General features: G+C 43.9%; 1 protein-coding gene across 6 annotated transcripts in view; it reads right to left on the bottom strand.

Moving 5' to 3' along the window:
* The window catches only part of BIRC6 (baculoviral IAP repeat containing 6), a 311,771-nt gene that overhangs the window by 138,058 nt on the left and 150,843 nt on the right, over positions 1-22,870 (bottom strand). For all 6 annotated transcript variants that reach the window (XM_053303734.1, XM_053303742.1, XM_053303763.1 and 3 more), the window contains exons 39-45: positions 19,167-19,320; positions 18,116-18,232; positions 10,372-10,526; positions 7,245-7,371; positions 6,189-6,299; positions 2,803-2,936; positions 353-480 (exon numbers count right to left, since the gene is read on the bottom strand). In XM_053303734.1, the coding sequence (XP_053159709.1) occupies positions 353-480; positions 2,803-2,936; positions 6,189-6,299; positions 7,245-7,371; positions 10,372-10,526; positions 18,116-18,232; positions 19,167-19,320 (926 nt within the window). The remainder of the gene's footprint in view (positions 1-352; positions 481-2,802; positions 2,937-6,188; positions 6,300-7,244; positions 7,372-10,371; positions 10,527-18,115; positions 18,233-19,166; positions 19,321-22,870) is intronic.

Here is a 22,870-nt window from a genome sequence, read left to right as displayed (position 1 = left end):
AATTCAAGAACTCTGCTTTTCTGAAATTTAAATACTCTTACTCATCTCTACTATAATTTTTTGAACACAGGTAACCAAATAAAACACGAGTGGGGCAGCATATAGACTTAGTTAGTCCTATTTAAGTTCAACTAGGTTCATCCCAACAAAGTTGAAACTGATGGGACTTAAGTTAATCATGACTAATTTGTGCCATTGATTCCAACAGTGCTTAGTCATGACTAATCTAGATGCTGCCCACTAAAAACAAGATATACTGTATAACCGTTTTGACTCCCCACACCCACATCTAAAACTTGGATTCCAACTCAACCTTTAAACCTTAGGTTATCAATACTGAATAAAAATTTACCTCTCCGTTGAAAGAATATGTATTAATTTTAATAAAAATTCACTGAACATTTGAGGGCATGTTGAAGAAAGGTGCACTTGTAAACGAGTAAGAAACTCTTGCATAGCTTGTGTGGCTGTTGGGCCAACCTGGAAAAAAAAGATAAAGAAATACTTGCATTACTAATATTTGCTTCTCTGGAGAATTGCATTCTCTTGAATAATTCCCAAGTTATTATCACAGTATGGATGAATGGTCTTACAATCCAATCATAAAACATATTCAGAACTATGTTTCACTGATTTCAACTGGACTGACTTTCAAGTACAAGTATTAAGGACTGAAGTATTCAACACAAGTCTACTACCCACTTCATACCTTCATTTTTTGGTTACTATTAAACATACATCTCCATAATTTAGCATTCAAAATACAATGTACAATAAAAACAATAATAATGATAATACATTGATTTACCCTCACCCTCCCAATTTATTACAACTCTTAACTCAAATCATACATCCAATTTATGGCCACATTGAATACACAAACAAACTCAGTATCATACCCCACACAATAAAATAATTTAAAAAGAGAAGAGATAAAAATTCAAAGTTACAGGGTCAGAGTGTGCCAGTCTCCACATGAGACAACCATTACAATTGGGGCCAGTCCAAAGATTAGGGTGGCCCACGCAAAGCCTGGCTTTGGCATTCCCCTGCATCCTTTGTCCTCGTGGGTGCCTCTCATCAGGCAGACAATTCCCATGACCCACCAGGCTCACTCTGCTGCCTCCACACGCTGCTCCCACTACTTCTGGGCAGCCAGCTGGCCAGCTGCAGCATATTATAATGGTAATGCCATGAAAAGCAGCAATGTCATTATAAACTCGCTATGCCGGCCGCAGAACCAGCAAGGAGAACTAGTGGGTGGGAGGTCCCTGTTGCCCGCCCACTTGTTCTCCTCACCAACTCTACTCACTGCTTCCACTGCCGACTGCTTCTGGGCTTCCCATTGCACGCTATGATATGTGATGCGGCAACATTATTATATGTGCTGCGGCAGGAAGAGGTGGTGAGAGTGAGAGAGAGAGAGAGAGAGAGAGAGAGAGAAAGTGGGTGGGTGGGCAGGTTGGGGAGGCTGTGGCTGCCTGGCTGGCTCCAATGATGCGCACTCACCAGTGGGTGGCACATGTGACCCAGGCCATTGGTGCCCCTCCCTGCATGGCACCACAGGCGGCCACCAAGTTCGCCTAGTGGATAGGCTGGCCCGGTTTACAATGCATATCACTCTTAAGCAATTCTTGCCAATTTCTTGGAGTACATCAGCACTGCCTCTCAAAAATTGTAATTTTAGTATACTGTTAGAGTATTGTTAACAATGAACAGAGATTGGTATGGCACGTTATGAGGCCTTGTAGATAGTCACTAGCCTAGCAACCTAGGGAAAGCAAGTATTCCTTCCAAATAAGCCACTTCCTAGATCAATTGGCCAAACTAAAAGATATAAACATAGGCATTTTTTCATACCTATCTGTTAACACTGATGTGGTACACTAAATTTGTAATATATTAGGAACATTATGAGCTTTTCATCACCTTTAGGTGAGCCAAATGCCTGCAATAATTTCTTATGCTTTTTTAGGAACACAGGAAGCTGCCTTATACCAAATCAGACTATTGGTTCATCTAGCTCAGTATTGTCTACACAGATTGGCAAATGGCTTCTCCAAGCTGACAGGCAGGAGTCTCTTTTAGCCCTGTCTCGGAGACGCAAGGGAGGGAACTTGGAACATTCTGCATGAAAGAATGCAGATGCTCTTCCAAGAGTGACCCCATCTCCTAAGGGGAATTTCTTACAGGGCTCAAATGCATTGATTTATTTGTTGCATTTTTATACTGCCTTTCTGCCTTGACAAAGGCACCCAAAGTGGTTTACAATATTAAAGAACAATTTTTTTTTACATAAGATTAAAAACATTGTTGTCTCAGGCTGTTGGTCTTTTCAGGAGCTGAGGACAAGAGCTTGCTGGCTTGGACGCCTCCTTTCTTGCCTTCCTCTCAGGGCACACTGACTACTAATGCAGTTTCCCATTCAAATGCAAACCAGGGCAGACTTAGCAAAGGGGACAATTCATGCTTGCTACCACAAGACCAGCTCTACTCCCATTAAAATCTTCCCTGTCCATCTTTGGGTTTCTCCCTGGAATATAGGAAGTTGCCTTATGAGTCAGACCATTGGTCCATCTAGCTCAGTACTGTCTACACAGACTGGCAGCAGCTTCTTGGAGATGCCAGGGAGAGAATTTTGAACCTTTGTGTGCAAGCATGCAGATGCTCTTCCCAGAGTGGCCCCATCCCCTGAGGGGAATATCTTACCATGTTCACATGTAGTCTCCCATTCAAATGGAAACCAGGGTGGACCATGCTTAGCAAAAGGGACAATTCATGCTTGCTATTAAGTAACATTACCTGTGGACTATGTTGGTTTGTTCCATGAGGATTAGTTCCAGAAAGAAATTTCACTAAAACATGAATGAGGTTGGGATCCGATACCAACAGCTGGGCAGTACTTTCCTGAGATGCAATGGCACTGCTGGGACCAGCTTTAAGATGAAGAAGAAAATCCAAAAATAATTATATTTTTTGCATATGCTACAGAACAGGTCAAACTCTTTTCATATGGCACCAGCCAAAAATGTAGCTCAACTTCTGTGAAAATGTTTTTATAACAATCTGCTTTATTGTTATTGAAGCCCATGTAGAAGTACCTGTGCAAGCCTCAACATTTCCTGTTTCAGATTTTGCAAGGTAAATTTTAATTACTTTAATGTATACATTTTCTTCCTAACCAATTCATGTTAGCTTACTTGATCTCTGTGCAGACTAAACCAGAGTACTGTTCTCCTTCTCATAAGGATCAAAGCTACCATATTTTTCACTGGGTAACAATTGTGGGATTATTATTTTTAATTCAAATCTTTAACCTGAACTCAGCAAAATAGGATTTGATTTAGAGCATACATAATCTACAGCATAGATTAAGTTCATTGCCAGTGTATCTGATGTCAAGGTAAAGGAGGCTTTTACTTACCGTATATACTCGAGTATAAGCCGAATTTTTCAGCACCCAAAATGTGCTGAAAAAATCAGCCTTGCCTTATACTTGAGTCATCTATCTGCCAGTGCTAAAATGTCCCCCTGTAATAAAGTACATACTGGTCACAATGGGCTCCATCTGTCCCGCTGCTCCGGTTCTGTGTCCCCTGCTTTCCCGCAGCCGAAAGAAGCCGCACACGTGGTTTCTACCCTGCACTGTGCAGTGCTTGCTCTGTCCTGCTCGGCCACAGAAGCATCTGTTCTCTCACAGATGCCGGTTCCTGCCGCTACCCCCAAACAGATGTTGGTTCCTGGGGCAGACTTTGTAATAGAGAATTACAGGGAGGCGGCAGCGGCTCCCTTAGATGGCGGCAACACACTGTGCTAATAGACTACAACCGTGGGGCAGACTTGGTGATACAGCAGGACAGGGAAGCAGGAGCGGCTCCCTTAGATTTGGCCACACACTGCCCTAATAGACTTCAACCGCGGGGCAGACTTGGTGATACAGCAGTACTATTGTGTACTAATCTGTGTAACTGCGGCGCTAGTAGTGACGTCACTACTAGCGCCGCAGTTACAGCTTAGTACCCTGACCTGCAGCAATAGCCTTGTACCCTCACTTGCAGCCTTGTATCCTGACCTGTGGCAACAGCTCAGTGTAGGCAGAGAGAAGAGCATCCGGCTCTTTAAGATGCGTGTGTGTGGGGGAGGGGGGCATTACCATAAAGTTCTTTTACAAAGTCGTCTTCTTTTTTTAACCTGTTAGAAATGGATAATCTTGGACCAAAACGAAAACGCAGGTCATACGAAGCTAGTTTCAAACTCAAGGTTGTGTCAAGAGCAGAAGAGAGCAATAACAGTATTGCAAGTAGGGAATTTTGTGTTGACGAAAAACAAGTAAGGGAGTGGCGGAAAATGAAGGCTGACTTGGAACAGATTCCAAAAGCTAAAAAAGCTCGACGTGGTTTAACGACTTCTTATGGGGCTCTAGAGACTGAATTGCATAAAGGGGTTATGGAGTGTCGTCAAAATGGTTACTGCGTAACACGCATGGGAATTCGCTTACGTTCTCTTCAAATGGTTAAGGATGACAAATATAAAGCACCAGGCATTGAAAAATTTGCTGCATCAGCAGGATGGTGTACCTGCTTCATGAATAGGTTTGGCCTATGTTTGCGACAAAGAACAAAGATTTCGCAGAAGTTGCCACAAGACCTTGAAGAAAAAGTTATGTCATTCCATTCATTCATTATAAAACAAAGAAGGATTCATAATTATGACCTTGGAGATATTGGGAATATGGATGAAACAGCCATGACTTTTGATCTTCCAAGCAACAGAACTGTGGCAAGTTTGGGAGAAAAAACTATTTTCCTAAGAACGACAGGAAATGAAAAAAAAACCCTTTCACAGTCGTTCTGTCATGTTTGGCTAATGGAACCAAGCTGCGGCCTGTCATTATTTTTAAAAGAAAGACCTTGCCTAAAAAGGTCAAATTCCCACCACAAATTACTGTGCGCACACATGTTAAAGGCTGGATGGATGAAGAAGGAACAAAAAAATGGCTGGAAGAAATTTGGAACGGACGACCAGGAGCAGCCTTAAAGAAAAAACCATCATTACTAGTTTGGGATATGTTCAGAGCACACATATCTGATGACATCAAAAACTTGGCAAAGTCTTGCCAAGTTACTTTGGCCGTTATTCCAGGTGGGCTTACATCTGTATTGCAGCCCCTGGATGTGTCTTTAAATAAACCTTTCAAAGACCGTGTGCGAAAGATGTGGTATGAATGGATGTCATCTGGTCAAGCCCGACTGACAAAAGGTGGAAATCTAATGAAGCCCGACATAGAATTAATAACAAAGTGGGTTCGAGATGCATGGGAAGACATTCCAGAAGACATGGTGCAACACACCTTCCAGAAATGTGGCATTAGTAATGCCATGGATGGCAGTGAAGACAGCGCTTTGTATGAGAATGGCAGCAGTGATGGTGACGACTGCAATCTCAGTGATGACAACGTTTATGCTGATGACCTCACACCAGCTGAAGCTCTGTTTGAACATACAGATGAGGAGGAGGAATCCAGTTTTGAAGGATTTTAATTCTTTGTGTTTTAGCATGGTTGCTGATTGAGCTAAGGAGGTAGTACTCTTAAGGTATCATTGTTGATACCATATTGTTTTTGTTGAGCCTATTCTCCACTTACACAGCTAGTTTACTAAAGTTAGGTTTGTTTAGTCCTTTTATAGTTACTGTAACTTGGAAAGCTTCACTGTTGAGTCTTGACAGTGTTTCTTTAAAGATGATTCTGTCATAGCCTACCGTATAATGAGCCTATACCAGTATGTAGTGCAGTTGTTCTTTAGACTCATGGTTTTTTCTTTGAAATAAATATTTAAAACATATACCCCACTGATGTTTCAATTAATGTAATTTTATTGGCATTTATTTTGATTATTGAAACTCACCAGTAGCTGCTGCATTTCCCACCCTAGGCTTATACTCGAGTCAATCAGTTTTTTGGTTTCTTAGGTAAAATTAGGTACCTCGGCTTATATTCAGATCGGCTTATACTCGAGTATATACAAAGTGTATATAGAAAGTGACTTAGATGAGCTACTTAGCACAGATGCCTACTTTCATTCAAATCAAAATCGAACCAAATTCAATAATTTACTATTTTTAAAAATCAAATAATAATTCCATTTTAAACTTAGGCTTCATAAGTGCAATATTTCAAAGACACTTACAGTTGAACTGCATGTTCGTCATGAGGGTGAGACTATGAAGTACAAGGCACCATGTTCGCAGTAAGGTATTCGGATACCATGCCAGGACAGTCAGGAAGCTAGTTACTGATGCTATAACAAACAAACACACAGCATATCACAACTGCAAGTTGCAACTGTTTGTATTATTGCAGACTTCAGTTATTTGAAAAGGAAATCTTACTTTTTAGGGCAACAAAACCTGTCAAATACAACTATGCCAGAAATCTGGATTTCAAAATCTCCCAATCTAGAAAACATCCTAAATAAATGACCAATGCTAGTAACAAACATGTGTGCACAAGATAAAACTGATGTGAGAAAGGGAAAACATTTACAAATTCACTCATATCCAAGGACAAAAGTTAATCTTGGAATTCTTCAAGAATTCTAGCTAAGCTTTGCTATTTCCTCCAAGGGTGAACTTAAAGGAACTTAAAGACTGTGTAACTATCATTTGTTGGTTTTTTGCTTTACCAAGAACATCAGCTTTAGTAGATCCAAAAGGTCCACCCAAAGCAGCAATGGGCAGATGAACTACTGTTTTACACATCTTACACTCTCATCATTTAGGGCCACTTTACACGTTGCCAACATGTTTGCAACAGGTTATGATCTATTTGCAAGAATCAAGCAGTTTCCTACACAGACTCAACTTCCATATAGGGGTTTGGTAACATGTGAAGCAGCTATTATCTAGTTAAGTGAAGAAGAACTTGGGCCCTTTGACAGAAATAGTGTTCTGGCTCCAGATACAGCAATGGACACAAGGCCTTTCAGAAAGAATATTTACATTCTTCCTCAGAGGAACAGGAGCCACAAGAAACATAGTCCCTGGACATCAAAAGCAACAAAACTCTAGGTTGAGTGCACGAACTTCATTCAGTCTCCATATTTGCTTGGTGCTCATCCTAGTAGTAACTGGCCCCTTATTTCTTTTATCCACATGAATCAAGGGTCACTGTTCTCCCTATTGTTCCTGCTTATCCCAAGCAACACACACACACACACACACACACACACACGCATGCAGCTCACCTTGATTTAAAGGAATGACAGGTGTCCGATTGGCATTATACAGGAAAATGTCAGTGCAGTTGTCCTTAGTCCCAGTGGACCCAGAATTCAGGCTTAATGTGAGCCATAACTGTAGAAGGGACTCGAGCTAAAGGATGACAAGTGGTTGATATTTTGAAGAGTTATTTAGAACAAAGCAACTGTGGAATTGAGAACTTGACAATCTGCAATAATTGGATGGCTTGAGATTTCATCCAAACATTATCACCCCTTTAACCTTGGAATAGATCATTGTTTTCCTGCCAAAGTAGTAAATAATAGTACAAAGTAATGCTTACTTTTGGAAACTGAAGGCAAGTTTCAGGAGTTCTATACCATTTTTAAAATAAAAATATTTCTAGCAGAAGATATGTTTTCTCTTCCGAAGTTGTAAAGAGCCCCATTGGTCTGTAAAGCCAAACTATGATTTGTCATTATGTCTTCGCTCATGCCAGTTTACAAGCCAGCATATCAAGCCATGGTTTGAAGCTGGTTTGCAAGCAAGTTTGCATTAATGGTAGCATGCTATTATGTCTGAATTTACAAGCCACTGATAACCCACAGTTCTGGCCATTTCTCCACCTCAGGAACTGCTACCCCATGGAGACAAGCATGCACTTCTAAAGCTGAGGGTTGAGTAGATGGAAAACAAAAGGTAGACAAGCAGCAAGTGTGGAGCAGCTGTGAAAAAGGCAAATTCCATGAAAGAGGACTGAAAATAGAACTACTAATATTATAATATCCTCATTATACTAGCACAATAGTTCCAGTATATTAAGATAAAAAGTTGTTTTAGCATTCTTCTATTATAAGCCCTGAACATTCTATCCCTTATGAGATCCAAACCATCTGCCTGAAGGTCCTGACATTTTTCACATTTGAAAAACGCACTTGAATTGCCCACTGTGATCAATACAAGTAGGCAAAGAGCAAATGTAAATGTGCAGAGTATGCTCTAATGTCTCTTCAAAGTCAGAGTTGGGAGGGGCTTCTGGTTCTGAACATAGCTGTTTGATAAGGCAAGTCTATGAGCACTCTGACACTTGTATAGTTAAATAACCATTCCCTCACCTCTCCCTTTCCTTTCATGGCCTCCTGCACCCCATCCCCTTTCTCTCTTTTCTCCCACCCCTCTCAAAAAGGGAGCATCAAAGCCCCTCAGCAAAGCTTGGAATAAATCATTGAGAAGTTCACTGCTTTCACTGGTGCTTACTTCTGAACAAACATACATAAGGATCAGGACCAGCAGAGATCCTAGGCAAGAATGTGGGCTTTGTCTTCCCTCCCTCCCAGTCTTCAGCAAAGCACAGAGAGGGGCTTTAATTTTTCTGAGGTTTACTACTGAGTAAACATGTCTAGGATTGGGACCAACGACCTCATGCTAGGAAACTCCAAAGTAACACAGCAAGGAAATACAAATCTATGGTGTAGGCAGTGTTCTCTCCGAGGCGTGCGCATGTGCACATGCTCATACATTTTTTTATGTCCGCTCAATTATAGATCCCGCCCAGGTTGAATCAGGAAGGCCCCACCCTGAATGCATGTGTGCACACACTGCTTTGATACTGCCGCCCAGAACAAATCTAATTTCACACACAGACATTAAAAATTAGAGAGAACACTGGGTGTGGCCCATATTTGGAATACCTTGTAAAGATCTGGTCACCATATCTCAAAAAGGACATTATAGAACTGAAGAAGGTGCAGAAGTGGACAACCAAGATGATCAGGGACCTAGAGCACTTTTTGAGGCAAGGCTACAACATCTGGGGCTATTGAGTTTAGAAAAAAGGCAACTGAGCGGAGACATGATAGAGGTCAATAAAATTATGCATGGTGTGTATACAGAGAAATAAGAGGGGTTTAATGGAAGACATGTCTATCAATGGCTACTAGTCTTGTTGACTATAGGCTATCTCCAAGCTCAGAGGCAGGATTGCAGGGCAATAACAGCAGGAGAGGGGGCATGTCTTCACTTCTTGCCTAAGGCATTTGGTGAGTCACTGTGGGTAACAGAATGTTGGACTATATGGGCCTTGGGTCTGATTCCACAAGGCTGTTATGAAATGATGGCTTACCTGATGTACATTTGGAAGTTCAAACAATAGTCAATACAAATCATGGTTTGATGCAAGGCATCAAGGGAGGCATGGTGTTTTTTTTAAATTCTAGGAATTGATGAAACTGTTTTACAGTCTGGGCTTATGGGATTGCCATAGTTTTAAGTTTTATATTTCAATCAAGATTGTTTTTCCTAAATCACCACAGTACCTGCAGAGGCACCATATGCATAAACCGATAGATTGATATATACATATATAAACTTTTACAATAAAAACTAGAAGCTTCTTTCTACTGACTAATGTAAGGATGTTATATAAAGCATACTTCCAAACTTCTCTTCTTTAAAGAGAAGTTTAGCTTCTCTTTAAAAATTATGCTCCTCTTTTTTTATCGGTCTGTCTCAGAGTTAGACAGCTCTATGATCATTTTTACTATTTAAAATATTTATATATCAATTTTCAACCAAAACAATTCTCAAAGTGATTTACATAGCCAAAGAAAAAAGAAGATGGGCTCACAGTCTAAGTCTGTAATAATTAGTTGAAATACACAACTGGAAAGACAAAATTGTGTGTGTAAGTTGATAAACCAGTGCCATCAACTAATGGAGAGGAGAGCTGGTCTTGTGGTAGAAAGCATGACTTGTCCCCATAGCTAAGCAGGATCTGCCCTGATTGCATCTGAATGGGAGACTTGATGTGTGAGCACTTCAAGATATTCCCCTCAGGGGATGAAGCTGCTCTGGGAAGAGCAGAAGGTTTCAAGTTCCCTCCCTGGCTTCTCCAAGATAGGGCTGAGAGAGATTCCTGCCTGCAACCTTGGAGAAGCCGCTGCCAGTCTGTGAAGACAATACTGAGCTAGATAGACCAATGGTCTGACTCAGTATATGGCAGTTTCCTATGTTCCTAACTAATGTTTCTGCTTTAAAGTAGCTGAAAGGCACAAAAACAGTCCTGTAAAATTTGATACAAACAACATGAGTTTCTCTTTCTCAGAAGCTAACATGGCAAATTTTCTACAAACTTCAGGAGTGAGAATTGCATACCTGAACATGATGGACTTGTAGCATGGAGAAGAGTTTGTTGAAACATGCACTTAACATTGGTATGGAGGACAGCTGGATAACAAACTGGTTGTTCTGATTTGGAGCAGGCAATCCCCGTAGCAACGAATCATCTGTTCCAGTAGACGAATGAGTTACTAAAAGTCGAATCAAGATTTTTTTCAGTTTCAAGAGACAAGCTGCATCAATTTTTTTTAAAAAAAAATCTTTGTCATTCAAATACAATGGGTTGGAGCATAAGATTTCTTTTCTCTGGAGGAAGCTGTTTTCTCCAGAGGAAAGGAACCTTAGGATCCAACCCTTATATTCAATCTTTCACAATAAGCTGATAAGCTCCCTAGAATTCAAAATGAGTAACCTGAAAATAAGAAACGGTATAGCATTAAGCAATAAATCATCTAAGGCTGTAACTCTTAAATACACTTACTAGGGAGTAAACCCCAAGGAACACTGTGGGGTTTACTGCAGAGTAGTCATAGGATTGCAATGCAAATTTTGTTACTAAGGGCATTAATTCAGTCAAACTTTTGTTGGATTTGGTCAAGAGAAACTATATTTTTTAAAAATACCACTATTATATATCACCTCAGAGGAACAGGAGCCATAAGAAACATAGACCCAGAACACTAGAGGCAACAAAACCAAACTCTAGGCTGTGTGCATGAACTTCATTCAGTCTCATCTGCTTGGTGCCCATCAGTCCCCTAGAAGTAATTGATTCCCTTATTTCTTTTATCCAACTGAATCACGGTTCATTGTTTTCCAAATTGTTTCTGCTCATTGCAAGCAAAACTACAGGTTCTTCAACGTGGTCTCTGTCTTTTACACCAATGGGCACATAACAAACTAGCACCCAAGGAGGAGGGAAGACAGAAACAAGACGTAACCTGCCCGAAATATTTATTTATTTCAGGAAAAAAAATACATCAACTGAAAATGGACTGCAGGACACTCCTGCCAAATACAGCATCATTCCGTGCCCTGGCATCAATAGCATGCCGACAGATAAATGGATGGGACGAAGCCCAGGTAGCTGCCTGACATATAGTGTCCAGTGGGACCATACAATCAAGGGCCACAGAGGCCACCACAGGCCTGAGTGTGCCTTAACTGTCGCAGGCAACTGTTTATAATAATAATAATAATAATAATAATTCAATTTCTATACCACCCTTCCAAAAATGTCTCAGGGCGGTTTACAAAGAGAAATAACAAATAAGATGGCTCCCTGTCCCCAAAGGGCTCACATTCTAAAAAGAAACATAAGACACACACCAGCAACAGTCACTGGAAGTACTGTGCTGGGGGTGGATAGGGCCAGTTACTCTCCCCCTGCTAAATAAAGAGAATCACCACGGTAAAAGGTGCCTCTTTGCCCAGTTAGCAGGGGTAACTGGGCAAAGAGGCCAGTAACTGAGCCAATTGATAACAAAGCTCAATTGTGGAAACTATCCACCTAGACATGGACTGGGCCGAGAGCTGGAGACCCTTACGCAGCCCTTTGTACAGAACAAACAAGGAGGGAGTTTTCCTCCATTTAGCAGACCTCTGGACATAGAAGGATAATGCCCTTCGAACATCCAAATGATGTAACCTCCTCTCTGCATCTGAGGAAGGATTTGGAAAAAACACTGGCAAGGTGAGAGGGGATGAACGGTGAAACATGGACACCACTTTGGGCAGGAATTGGACAGCTGGCCTGAGCACAACCTTGTCCTTATGGAACTGAAGGTATGGTTGGTCAATCCTCAGAGTCCTCAACTTGCTTACCCTCCTGGCGGAGGTAACAGCCACCAAAAAGGCGACCTTCCAGGTCAGGAGACATGGATCAATGGAAGTCAAAGGCTCAAAGGGTGGCCATATCAGACTGGCCAAAACCACCGAAAGATCCCAGGCTGGAGACATGACAGAATCATCTGGGAACATATGTGATAAACCTTTCAGGAAACTTTTTACCACTGGGTCCTTCAACTATGAAGCCTGGTTTGCGGGGGGACGTGCCATAATGGCAGCCAAATATACTTTAAGTGAGGAAAGCTTTAAACCAGACTCTTAAGAGCCAACAGAGAATTACATATATCTTGTATGGACGGGTTACAGGCATCAAACTCATGCAATGAAGCAAAAGAACAGAAGCAAGTCCACTTGTGATCATATGCCTTCCGCATGGACTGCTTCCTAGAGGCCCCCAAGACTCAGGAGGAAGTTGGCAGGACTTTCCAAGCTGTCAGATGGAGAGGCCGAACCTCTGAGTGGAGCACTCGTTCCCTCTCTTGTGACAGCAGGTCCGGTAGTGCTGGCAGGCATATCCAGTCCATCGCCAAGCATCTCAGGGACAGCAACCAAGGCCTCCTGAGAGAGCCTTCTCCTTCCTCTCCCCTGGAGCAATACCTGGCACATTGTGCATTGCCCCGGGAAGCGAAAAGGTTCAGAGTTGGGACTCCCCATTTTACAAATATGTCCCTGAGAACACCTCGATTCAATTCCCACTCATGGGAAACCACCATTGTCCTGCTCAGAAAGTCCGCTTGGACATTCAGGGAGCCTTGTATATGAACTGCCTAGGGTGACACTGCATGTGCCACACACCAATGCCACAGATCCAGAGACAGGAACAGAAGGTTCCTTAAAGACATGCTGCCTTGCCGATTAACCCAGGCTTTCACCATTGTATTGTCTGTTTGTATCGTCACGGAGTGACCCCAATCATGGGCAGGAAGCCCCTGAGAGCACTGAAAATGGCTAACAACTCCAAGTAATTGATGTGATGAGTCCTTTCTCTGAGGAACCAATGCCCATTCAGGCGAAACCCATCTAGTTGAGCCCCCCAACCGAGCTCCAATGTGTCCGTCGTGACCACCCACTGGGGACGGTGGGACCGATGCTAAGGTGACGAAACTCGGTCCACCATTCTGCCACCGCCTGGACCCCGTGTGGGGGCATGCGCTCTAGATGGCCCGGATCCCGAAGGGGATCGAACACATCCAAAAACCATCTTTGAATAAAACGCATGCGGAGGCGCGCTTGAGGCAGCACATAAGCAGTGGCTGCCATGTGGCCCAACAGGTGCTGCACCAACCGCATGGTCTGTGGGCCTCTCACTAGGAAGTCTATGGCCAATCTCCTGAGTATACATATGCGGGTGTCTGGAACGAAGACCCTCTCCAGGGTCGTGTCAAAAATGAGTCCTATGAACTGAATCCTGCGGGTGAGTTCTAACTGCGATTTCTTGAAATTTATTTGAAAACCCAAACCCTGAAAGGTATCTATGACCAACTCTAGTGCGTTCAGGACTACCCTTCTGGTGTTCACTAAGATGAGCCAATCATCTATGGCAGCACCTGCAACCTCTCTCCTGCAGGAAAGCCACCACCAGAGCTAGACATTTTGTAAAAACCCTTGGGGCCGTTGTGAGACCAAACAGCAAGGCTTTGAATTGACAGGGAATCCCCCTTATCTGGAAGTGCAGAAAGCGCCGATGTTGTGGGTGAATTGAGACATGGTAATATGAGTCTTTTAAGTCTAAAGAGACCATCCACACGTCTCTTTCCAGGAGAGTCATAACGGTAGGCATTGAGGGCATTTGATTTTTTTTGTACAAAAGATGCTTGTTCAGGGCCCTGAGGTCTAGTATCGGACATAGACCACCATCTGGTTTTGGTACAATAAAGTACTGGGAGTAGAAACCAGGACTGTCTAGATTGGTGACCTTCTCCATTGCACCCTTTAATAAGAGTGCAGTGACTTCCTGGGCCAATTCTGGGGTGTATGGGGCAGTCACCACCCCGGACACAGGCGGCGTACCGACGAACTCAAGGTCGTAACCCAAACGTGCTATTGTAAGGACCCACTGGCCCATAGTCACACTGTCCCAGCTTGCCGAAAATGGGGCCAGTTGAGTCCGGAAGCGCCCCAAGTCATTGTTTCTTTTGATAGGCACTGAGCGCTCACTCTGGGATGATGGCTTACTAGGCTGGGAGCCCAAATTGTATCGGGACTGGAATTTGTTGCCACGAAAGGAATGTCCCGATGGGGACTGATGTTGAGAAGGGGCCTTTTGTGGTTGATAAGGCGACCATATGGCAGTCTTTTGTGGTTTAGTATGTGAAGACAGGTACGACATTGAATGCTCTGTGCTCCTCAGTTTCTGTACTTTCTGGAGCGTATCATCTGTCTGTTCCACAAACAGGCTAGAGCCCTCGAAGGGAAGATCCTCGACCCTAGCACGGGACTCATAGTTCAGCCCAGATGAACGCAGCCAAGCATGTCATCTAAGTGCCACAGACGTGGCCATCACCTTGGCCGCACACTCTGACGAGTGCCTAGCCAAGTATAGTTCCTGTTTGGCGACCTGAATAGCCTTACGGAAGAACGCCTTCGCAGGATCCCTCTTGTCCTGAGACAGGAGATCCAAGAACAGACCCACTTCCACTCACAAGAAGTGGTTACATCATGCATTATATGCCTGATAGTTCCCCACTCTTAGGTGGAGGGCTGAGGCCGTCACCCAAAGGAGTCCAATTTCCAGCCCTCTCTGTCACTCGAAGCCAATTGGCCGCGACCTCTGGTTCGCTGTAGAGACGCCTCCACCATGATCGAATTAGGTGCTGGATGGTTCTTCAGGAAGGCCATATCATCCTGTAACTGTATTCTTGAAGTAGAAATTCTCCAGGCGCCTTTTAGGCTGGGAAAGGGTTGCCGGTTTCTTCCAATAGCCCTTCATGACTCCCAGGAAGGCTAAATTGAGGGGGTAGAGCGGCCGGTACCTTCGCCTCCAAGTCGATCAGGCTGAACAATGGATCCAGCTCTCCTTTTTGCTGGGTGAGACTAATGCCCAAGGCCGAAGCCATACGTGCCACATAAGCGAAGTATTGTTTGAGTCTTCTGACGGGGAAACCGGTTTGGAATCAGATTGTATGTCAAGCGGAGACAACCCTTGGGAAGCACAGTCCGCCCCTTGGGATCTGGTATCACTATCATATTCTGACTCTGGAGGAGCCAGACAATCTTGAGCCACGGGCGTCGATCCCACAGAGAAGACCGCTTTGACCGCCATATCATCTGGTACCGAAGCTGGCATGTCCACTGGCAGCACCTGGGATGGAACAGCAGCCTGCTGTAGTGAAGAAGCCAAAGGGGGAGGTTCACGTCGCTCAGCTCGATACCGGGGGGAGCGATGAGGAGAGTGGGAACACGGCCTCCCTTCTGAGTGTGACTGTGGCTCATGCCAACCTTTTATGGTACCAGGTGTCCCATACGGGGGAGCATTCATGTAACGAGAGCTGTATCGAGGTCTACTATAGTCTGAATAGTCCAATTGATAATCTGCAGGATATCGACCATAGGAACTAGAGTCCTGGCGCCAAGCAGTATAGGCTGGCTCGACCGCCACCAAAGGGGAGTGGTGTTCCGTTGCTCGGTATCGATCCGAGTAGGTAGACTCACGATGGTCCCAGGCCCAATCCTGCCTATACCCCGACAAGCATTCTTCTGAATCCCATCGATCATTACAGTATCTAAAGAGGATATGCTCCTGGCAATTCCAAGGGGGTGAACGACACCCAGGAGAATAGGCTTCCCTGCCCGACGAGGCATAGCCAGTTTCATCCAATGCCACAGAACACTCCCTACTTGAATGAACCTGAGCGGGAACCAGATTCAAAGAGTCCTCCTCAGGAGAACGGGGCCTAGCCGAGACTGAAGACTTCGGTGCAGCATGATCTGAATCTCCTTTAAGTTTCTTGGGCACAGGGGCCTCTGGGGCAGGAACAGACGGGGCTGGCCTCTTCTTAGGTATTGGAGCAAGATGTTGACCCGCTGGTAAATCACAATGCAACTTAGACTTCTTCTTCCTCCTCCTCTTCCTCTTGGGTACTGAAGTCACCGGGATCAGAGATGATTTTGGCACCACGGCCATAGAACGCTGCAGAGGATCTTCTAAATGCAACAGCTCACTTACAGCCATCGAAAGAGCCACAGTAGTTGGCGGCGATAATGGTACAGAGCTCAAGTTCTCGGCCTCTACAGTTGCAGGCACCGAACGCTCCGATGTCACCGATAAAGTCATTTTCGCCGATCACTTCAAAGACAAGGCTTCCGATGACCGGAGAGCCAGATCCCGCAGGGCTGCGTGCAGAAGCCCTATTTTTGCAAGCCTGCTTCATGAACTTCTGACAGTGAAGACAGGTCTTGACAATGTGGGATTCCACCAGACACAAGAGACACTCGATATGAGTATCAGGGGAAAGGATCTTGGATCCACACCGGACACACTTTTTGAAGTTGTCGTGCCGGGCATAAAAGCCGATGGCCAGCTGGCCACCATGCTGCGTCCCAGCCGGGATTGAAGCTTCGAAAAAAGAAAGACTGCAAAAACCAAAACGCCAAGAAAAATTCGCTAACTACGAGCAGAAAAAATAAGAATAAAGAAGGAAAGGAAAAACAGAGAGAAAAACAAGGGGGAAAACCAGATTCTACTTGTTGTCAAGCTGCAGACTCCACGTTGTTCACTGAAGCGTGGTCGACGAAAGGCTGAGGGGATGAGGAGTGGCGCAGCCGCATATAGTGGCTGGGGGCGGAGTTCCCGCCCAAAGCAGGAGAATTGAGCTTGTTAGATTCTGACGAGGTCTCTGCACAGGCGCAGAGCCCATTGGTGTAAAAGACAGAGACCACGTCAAAGAACAAAAGTAACCAAAACCTTTCTAGCTAAAATATAAATGATAAAAACAAATATGGAAGATACTCAATTGATTGTGTGCTAAAAGCCCTTTCTATTCATGAAAGAAGTGAAGGAGCTTACACAAGGCGGGTGTGTGTGTGTGTGTGTGTGTGTGTGTGTGTGTGTGTGTGTGTGCGCACGCATGCATGTGTTCACCATTCTCTTTCCCTTCCCTCTGCAGCCCTCGAAATCTGCTTGGGGATTGTGTGAACAGAAGCAGCTCTTAGGATACAACACAATGGATATTTGCCAAGCTGATTAAGAACTGGTCTCCAAATATCCTATTAGATTGGATTTAAAGCAATATCCTATTGCTTTAAATTTGCCATGAACAAGAAGGATAAGAGTATTCTTTATTTCCCACCTTTTGAATCTATTATTTTGCAGCATACAATACAGTAGCTGAGAGGACAGTATGTCTGTCTTCAGTGACGCAAATTAATTTTATGTAGTTTTAGGGAAGCTAAGGCTCTGGGTTATTGAGAAATGCAACTGAGGACTGGCACAAAATTTTGTTGTTTTCTCTACAACAAAACTTTGCTAAGCAAAAGAACCTGTAAAACCTCTTCTGAAAAGAAGTTCAGCCTGAAGCAACTCAAAATGAATACTCTTTTGCCACAACAGTATTTTCTTCACTGCTTGTATTCATATCATTCTTGCTATTGTTTTGCATGACCTGTGTTTTAGGCCTCATCACTGGGAATTTAGATGTGCTATATTACCTATGTTGTGGAGTTCATGCCATGTATACTATGTAGCTACTGACTGTTCACAAAGTTTAGATAAGGCATCTAAAAATGCAGCCCACCAGCTGTTGGTGACCTACAACTTCCATCATCCCTAGTCACAACAGCTAGTAGCCAGGGAAGATTGGAGTTGTAGACCAACATCTGCAGGATGACCACAGTTTAGGATTCCTAGTTTAGAGCACCTTAGCACAGTAAAAAGATTACTCTATCAATCAAATATGTTTAAATAAGTTTAGCAGTCAATTATGTGCAAAATTACATGTAGGAGATGTGTTGGTTAATGCTTGCAGAATGGAATCAGCTTCCAGAGTAGACATCATTTTCAGCATCAGTTCTGCTTGTTGTTCAAGTCCAACTTCTAAACGGGCATCTAAAGCTTTGGAAAAACAGCATAAAGTCAATCTTTATCAGACACCAGAAGTAGCATATTTTATCAGATCTTTAACATGATTAGTTAGCTTATCTCTCAAGTACTGACCATGTTTCATTGCTACATGTAGGAAATGCAATCCTTTATTAATTATGGTGGGGGCGGGGGGAGATATTGGCTACATAATAAATTGGAAAAACGCAAATATGAAAATTGCCAAAAATTTGGCTGTGTGAAGACCAGAATCATCGTAAGTACCCAATGTCTACAAATGTTACTTCAATTAACAAGATATAGTTCACAGGTAGAATAAAGTTAAGATCAAATATCAATTAATAGAGTTTTACTGCATACAACATATTGTGACTACAGCCCCCCAAAAAACTATAGGAATAGTTCCACGTGCCCAGTAGGGTGCAGGACTTGCATTTCCTCAACAACCAGCCCCTAAATAAGACATACTGGCAGACATCCAGGCTAACTCTCCACTAACACCACCATGGTTTCCCATTGTGTAAGTGTCTACACGCAGTTTCTGGCGATCCTCCTTTCCCTCTGCAGCTATCTATTCTGAAACTAAGGGTAGGGGGACCTCAGATAGATTGTTTTGGGAGACACAAGCAGCTGCAGAAGGAAGGGGAGATAGATGAAAATCGCCCTTCCTTATGCAATGGAAAGCCTTAGTGCTTTGGTGGAGGATTAGTCTGGATGTTGACTATTCATTTTGGACCTCAGGGCAATTTTCTAGAATGGTTTGTTTTATGACATGGCCATGCCTAAAGTAGTTTTAAAAGTCTGCTATTTTCAGCGGCAGAAGAAAACGCCTGCTTTCAAAAAGCTAAACAAGCACAATATGACTGTCACTTAGCAAAGTTGTCAGTAATTCCCCAAGCAAGTCAAAATGAATATTCCACAGCAAGGTACAGAAGCTACTGCTTACCTTGAGACACTGAAACGCTCACAGTTTGTGATCCATTCTTTTCCGTTGTAACTGGTGGTTTTGCCACAGAAATTCCAACACCTCCAATATAAGGATTGTAATTGTATGTACCATAGTCAGCGCCCCAGTAATCATACCATGTGCTGCTGATAGGCTTTATCAAATAAAAGGATGAAATATGAAGTTATTATTAGATTCTTCCCCTACACTTACAAATTCTCCATAGCTACATTTTAATTATAAATGTTGTGCCTATTCCAGGCCACTACAATTTTCTTCCCAAGTAGTTTGATAATGTAGCAATTTATTAGTACAGAATAACGTCTTTGTGATGGTACTCTAGCATTATACAGTTGTCAAAACACTTTTAAAAGTATCTGGGTGTATAATTCAAGAAGGAGCACTGGTCACTTACTGTGAAGGCTTCTTCTTGCTGCTGAATTTGAGGACATCTCATGTGGGTTATCCTTCCCAGATGCTCCAGAGGGCAGGACAAATCAATAAGGCAAACCTTCAAGAGGCCAGGAAGGATAGTCCCACCCAGTTCAGTGCAGGCAAGCCAAGATTCAGAAAAGGGTAAAATGGAGACAGAATAATAAAAGAAAAATGTGTACACCAGTAGCTGGGAATGCCCAAAGGGTGGGCTGAGATGTCCACATCCAGCCAGAAGTAGAAGTCTTCACGGCAAGTGACCAATGCTGCTTTCTCTGCTGCTGGATGAGGACATCTCACATGGAACATGCCACAGCTGATAAGACCCAGGAGGGGGGCATCACCAGTTACTGGGCGGAAGAACATGTTGGAGCATACGTCTGCTAAAGGCAGCTTGGGAGGACTTGAGAATGTCCAACTTATAGTGCCTGGTAAACATGGAAGGAGATGACCATGTGGGCACTCTGCAGATTTAGGCCAACAGCACATTTGTAAATGCAGCAGAGGTGGCAAATGATCTTGTGAAGTGAGCTGTTAGCTTGAGAGGAGGTGGTAAGTGTTGAACCTCATACACCAGTGCAATGCAGGTTTTTATCCATTGTGCGATGGTAGCAGACAAGACCCACTGACCCATGGAAGATGGCAAGAAGGAGATGAAGGGAATGTCAGTAGATCTGAAGAAGGCAGTTCTGGACAATAAAGTCTTTAGGCAGCAGCGTACATCTAACCTGTGCTGTTCCTTCTCCTTGTGGTGGGTAGGACTGGGACAGAATGAAGGGAGCACCACATTCTGGGAGCAATGGAAGTTGGATGTCACTTTAGGTAGGAAAAACTGATCAGGAATCAATCAGACCGAATTCGTGGAAAACACACAGAAATTTATGTTCATGGACAGGGTGAACTTGGAGACTCTCTGAGCCAATGTAACAGCAATGAGGAATGCCAACTTAAATGACAAAAATTGAGAGAGATAGAATGTAGAGGTTCGGAAGGAAATGCATGAAGCATTCTGAGTACCTTGTGAAGATCCTAGGAGGTGAATCTGTGTAGAAGGTGAGGAGAGAGTTGCACTTCTTGAAAATCGATTGAGGTGAGGATGTGAATGTGAGGCCCTCTTTTTGGAGGGAGATAGCAGGTTGGCCAATGCAGCCACATGGCGCTTGATAGTGTTCGCCTTGACGCCTTTGTCCAGAGAGTATTGGAGAAACAGTAGGAGTTTGGAAATACCACATTGCTCAACCAACTGCTTGTGTTTTTGACACCAATGTAAAAAGACCCATCAGATGCTTTGGTATATCCAGTTGGTGGAAGCCAACATGGTGTGGTGATTAGAGTGCTGGACTAGGACCGGGGAGACCTGAGTTCAAATCCCCTTTCAACCATGATACTTGCTGGATGACTCTCGGCCAGTCACTTCTCTCTCAGCCTAACCTACTCCACAAGGTTATTGTGAGGAGAAACTTAAGTATGTAGTATACCACTCTGGGCTCTTTGGAGGAGTAATAATGCCAAGATGGTGTCTAGGACCTTGGAAATATAGCCATGGTGCTTCAGGATGTTGTTTTTAGTCGCCAGGCTGCAAGCCTGAACCATGCTGGGTCCTGTTGTAGCGCTGGGCCCTGGATGAGGATGTCTGGAGACACCGAGAAGAACCATGAACCAGTGGTGGAGAGAGGTAGGATTACTGGGAACCATGGCTGGCTGAATCTCCTGTGGCAACCACTTCGCTTGAGCAACATGCTGTAGACTAGGGATGTGCATGAACACGTTCAGGGAAGCCAGGGAGTGTCCTTTAAGGCGCAGGGAGGGTGCTCTTACCTCCCTCTCTGCATTTCCCCCTCCAGCGGTCTCCCCAAAATCGCTGCAGCAGGGCTGCAGTGTACCTCTGTGCAGCCCTAGTCAGGGTCCCACCGGAAGTGGACGATGCAAACTGTGAAAATCTGTGGAATCATACTTGGGAGAAAGCTGATGAGAGAAATGGAGAAGCCTTTTTAAAAAATTTTTGTGTTCTCTTGCACTTATAAGTATTCCTTGTTTTTTAAAGACTATGCTCAGGGGGAGTGTTTGTCCAAGGATTAAGGAGTGTTTTGTGACCTGCTGGAATGTATTGGAGCCTGTTCCTGTTCCCTTGCCTCCTCAAGACAAGGCATATACCTAGGCATACTTGGTATACAAAAGAACTACAGGGGCTCAAGTGGCGAGGTAGACAACTGGAGTTCGTGGAGAAACACTCGGCTCGAATCTGACAGATTACAACATTTGAAGATTACAACAGACACATTTGAAGATCTATGCTCTGGAAATACGGGCGGCAAAGAAGCGATTCTTTTCCACCCGTATTGCACTCACAAGTTCACGTCCAGCAGAGCTGTTGAGAGAGGGCTAGTGAGTGCCCTCCTCCTTTTGAATCAGAATTTGGAAACATCTATCACCTGCTGTGATGTGTTAATGATTTCTTTGTGGATAAAATCTCTCATATTTGGGCCGACTTGAGACTCAAACTCCACAATTACTGCAGTGTCTGAAACAGAGGTGTCCAGTGACTCTTCTTACGTGGTTAGGCTGGATCAGTTTCAGTTTGTGACTCGTGAGGATGTGGACAAGCTGCTTCGAGTAATGCGGCCTACCACCTGTTCTCTTGACCCTTGCCCACTGTGGCTAATACTATCTGGCAGGGAGGTTGTCATAAGAGGCCTGGTAGAGATCATAAATGCTTCTCTGAGGGAGGGCAGTATGACCTCCTTGTCTTAAGGAGGCAATTATCAGACCACTTCTGAAGAAGCCTGCCCTGGATTCCTCACAGTTGAACAACTATAGGCCTGTCTCCAACCTTCCGTGGCTTGGCAAGGTGATTGAGAGGGTGGTGGCCTCCCGACTCCAGGCAGTCTTGGATGAAACTGATTATCTAGACCTGTTTCAGACCAGCTTTTGGGTGGGCTATGGGGTGGAGACTGCCTTGGTCGCCCTGATGATGATCTCCAATTGGGAATTGACAGAGGAAGTGTGACTCTGTTGGTCCTTTTGGACCTCTCGGCGGCTTTTGATACTATCGACCATAGTATCCTTCTGGAGCGTCTGAGGGGGTTGGGGGTGGAAGACACTGCTTTACAGTGGCTCCACTCTTACCTCTCGGGCAGATTCCAGATGGTGTCTCTCGGGGACTGTTGTTCTTCAAAAACTGAACTTTGGTATGGTGTTATTAGTATGCTGATGACACCCAAATCTATTTCTCCATGTCAGCCTCATTGGGAGAGGGCATAGCCTCCCTAAAT

This window comes from Hemicordylus capensis, chromosome 1, assembly GCF_027244095.1.
Source record: "Hemicordylus capensis ecotype Gifberg chromosome 1, rHemCap1.1.pri, whole genome shotgun sequence".
Taxonomy (NCBI): domain Eukaryota; kingdom Metazoa; phylum Chordata; class Lepidosauria; order Squamata; family Cordylidae; genus Hemicordylus; species Hemicordylus capensis.
Note: the sequence above shows the minus strand (reverse complement) of the source record. Positions and strands in the feature narration are given on the sequence as shown.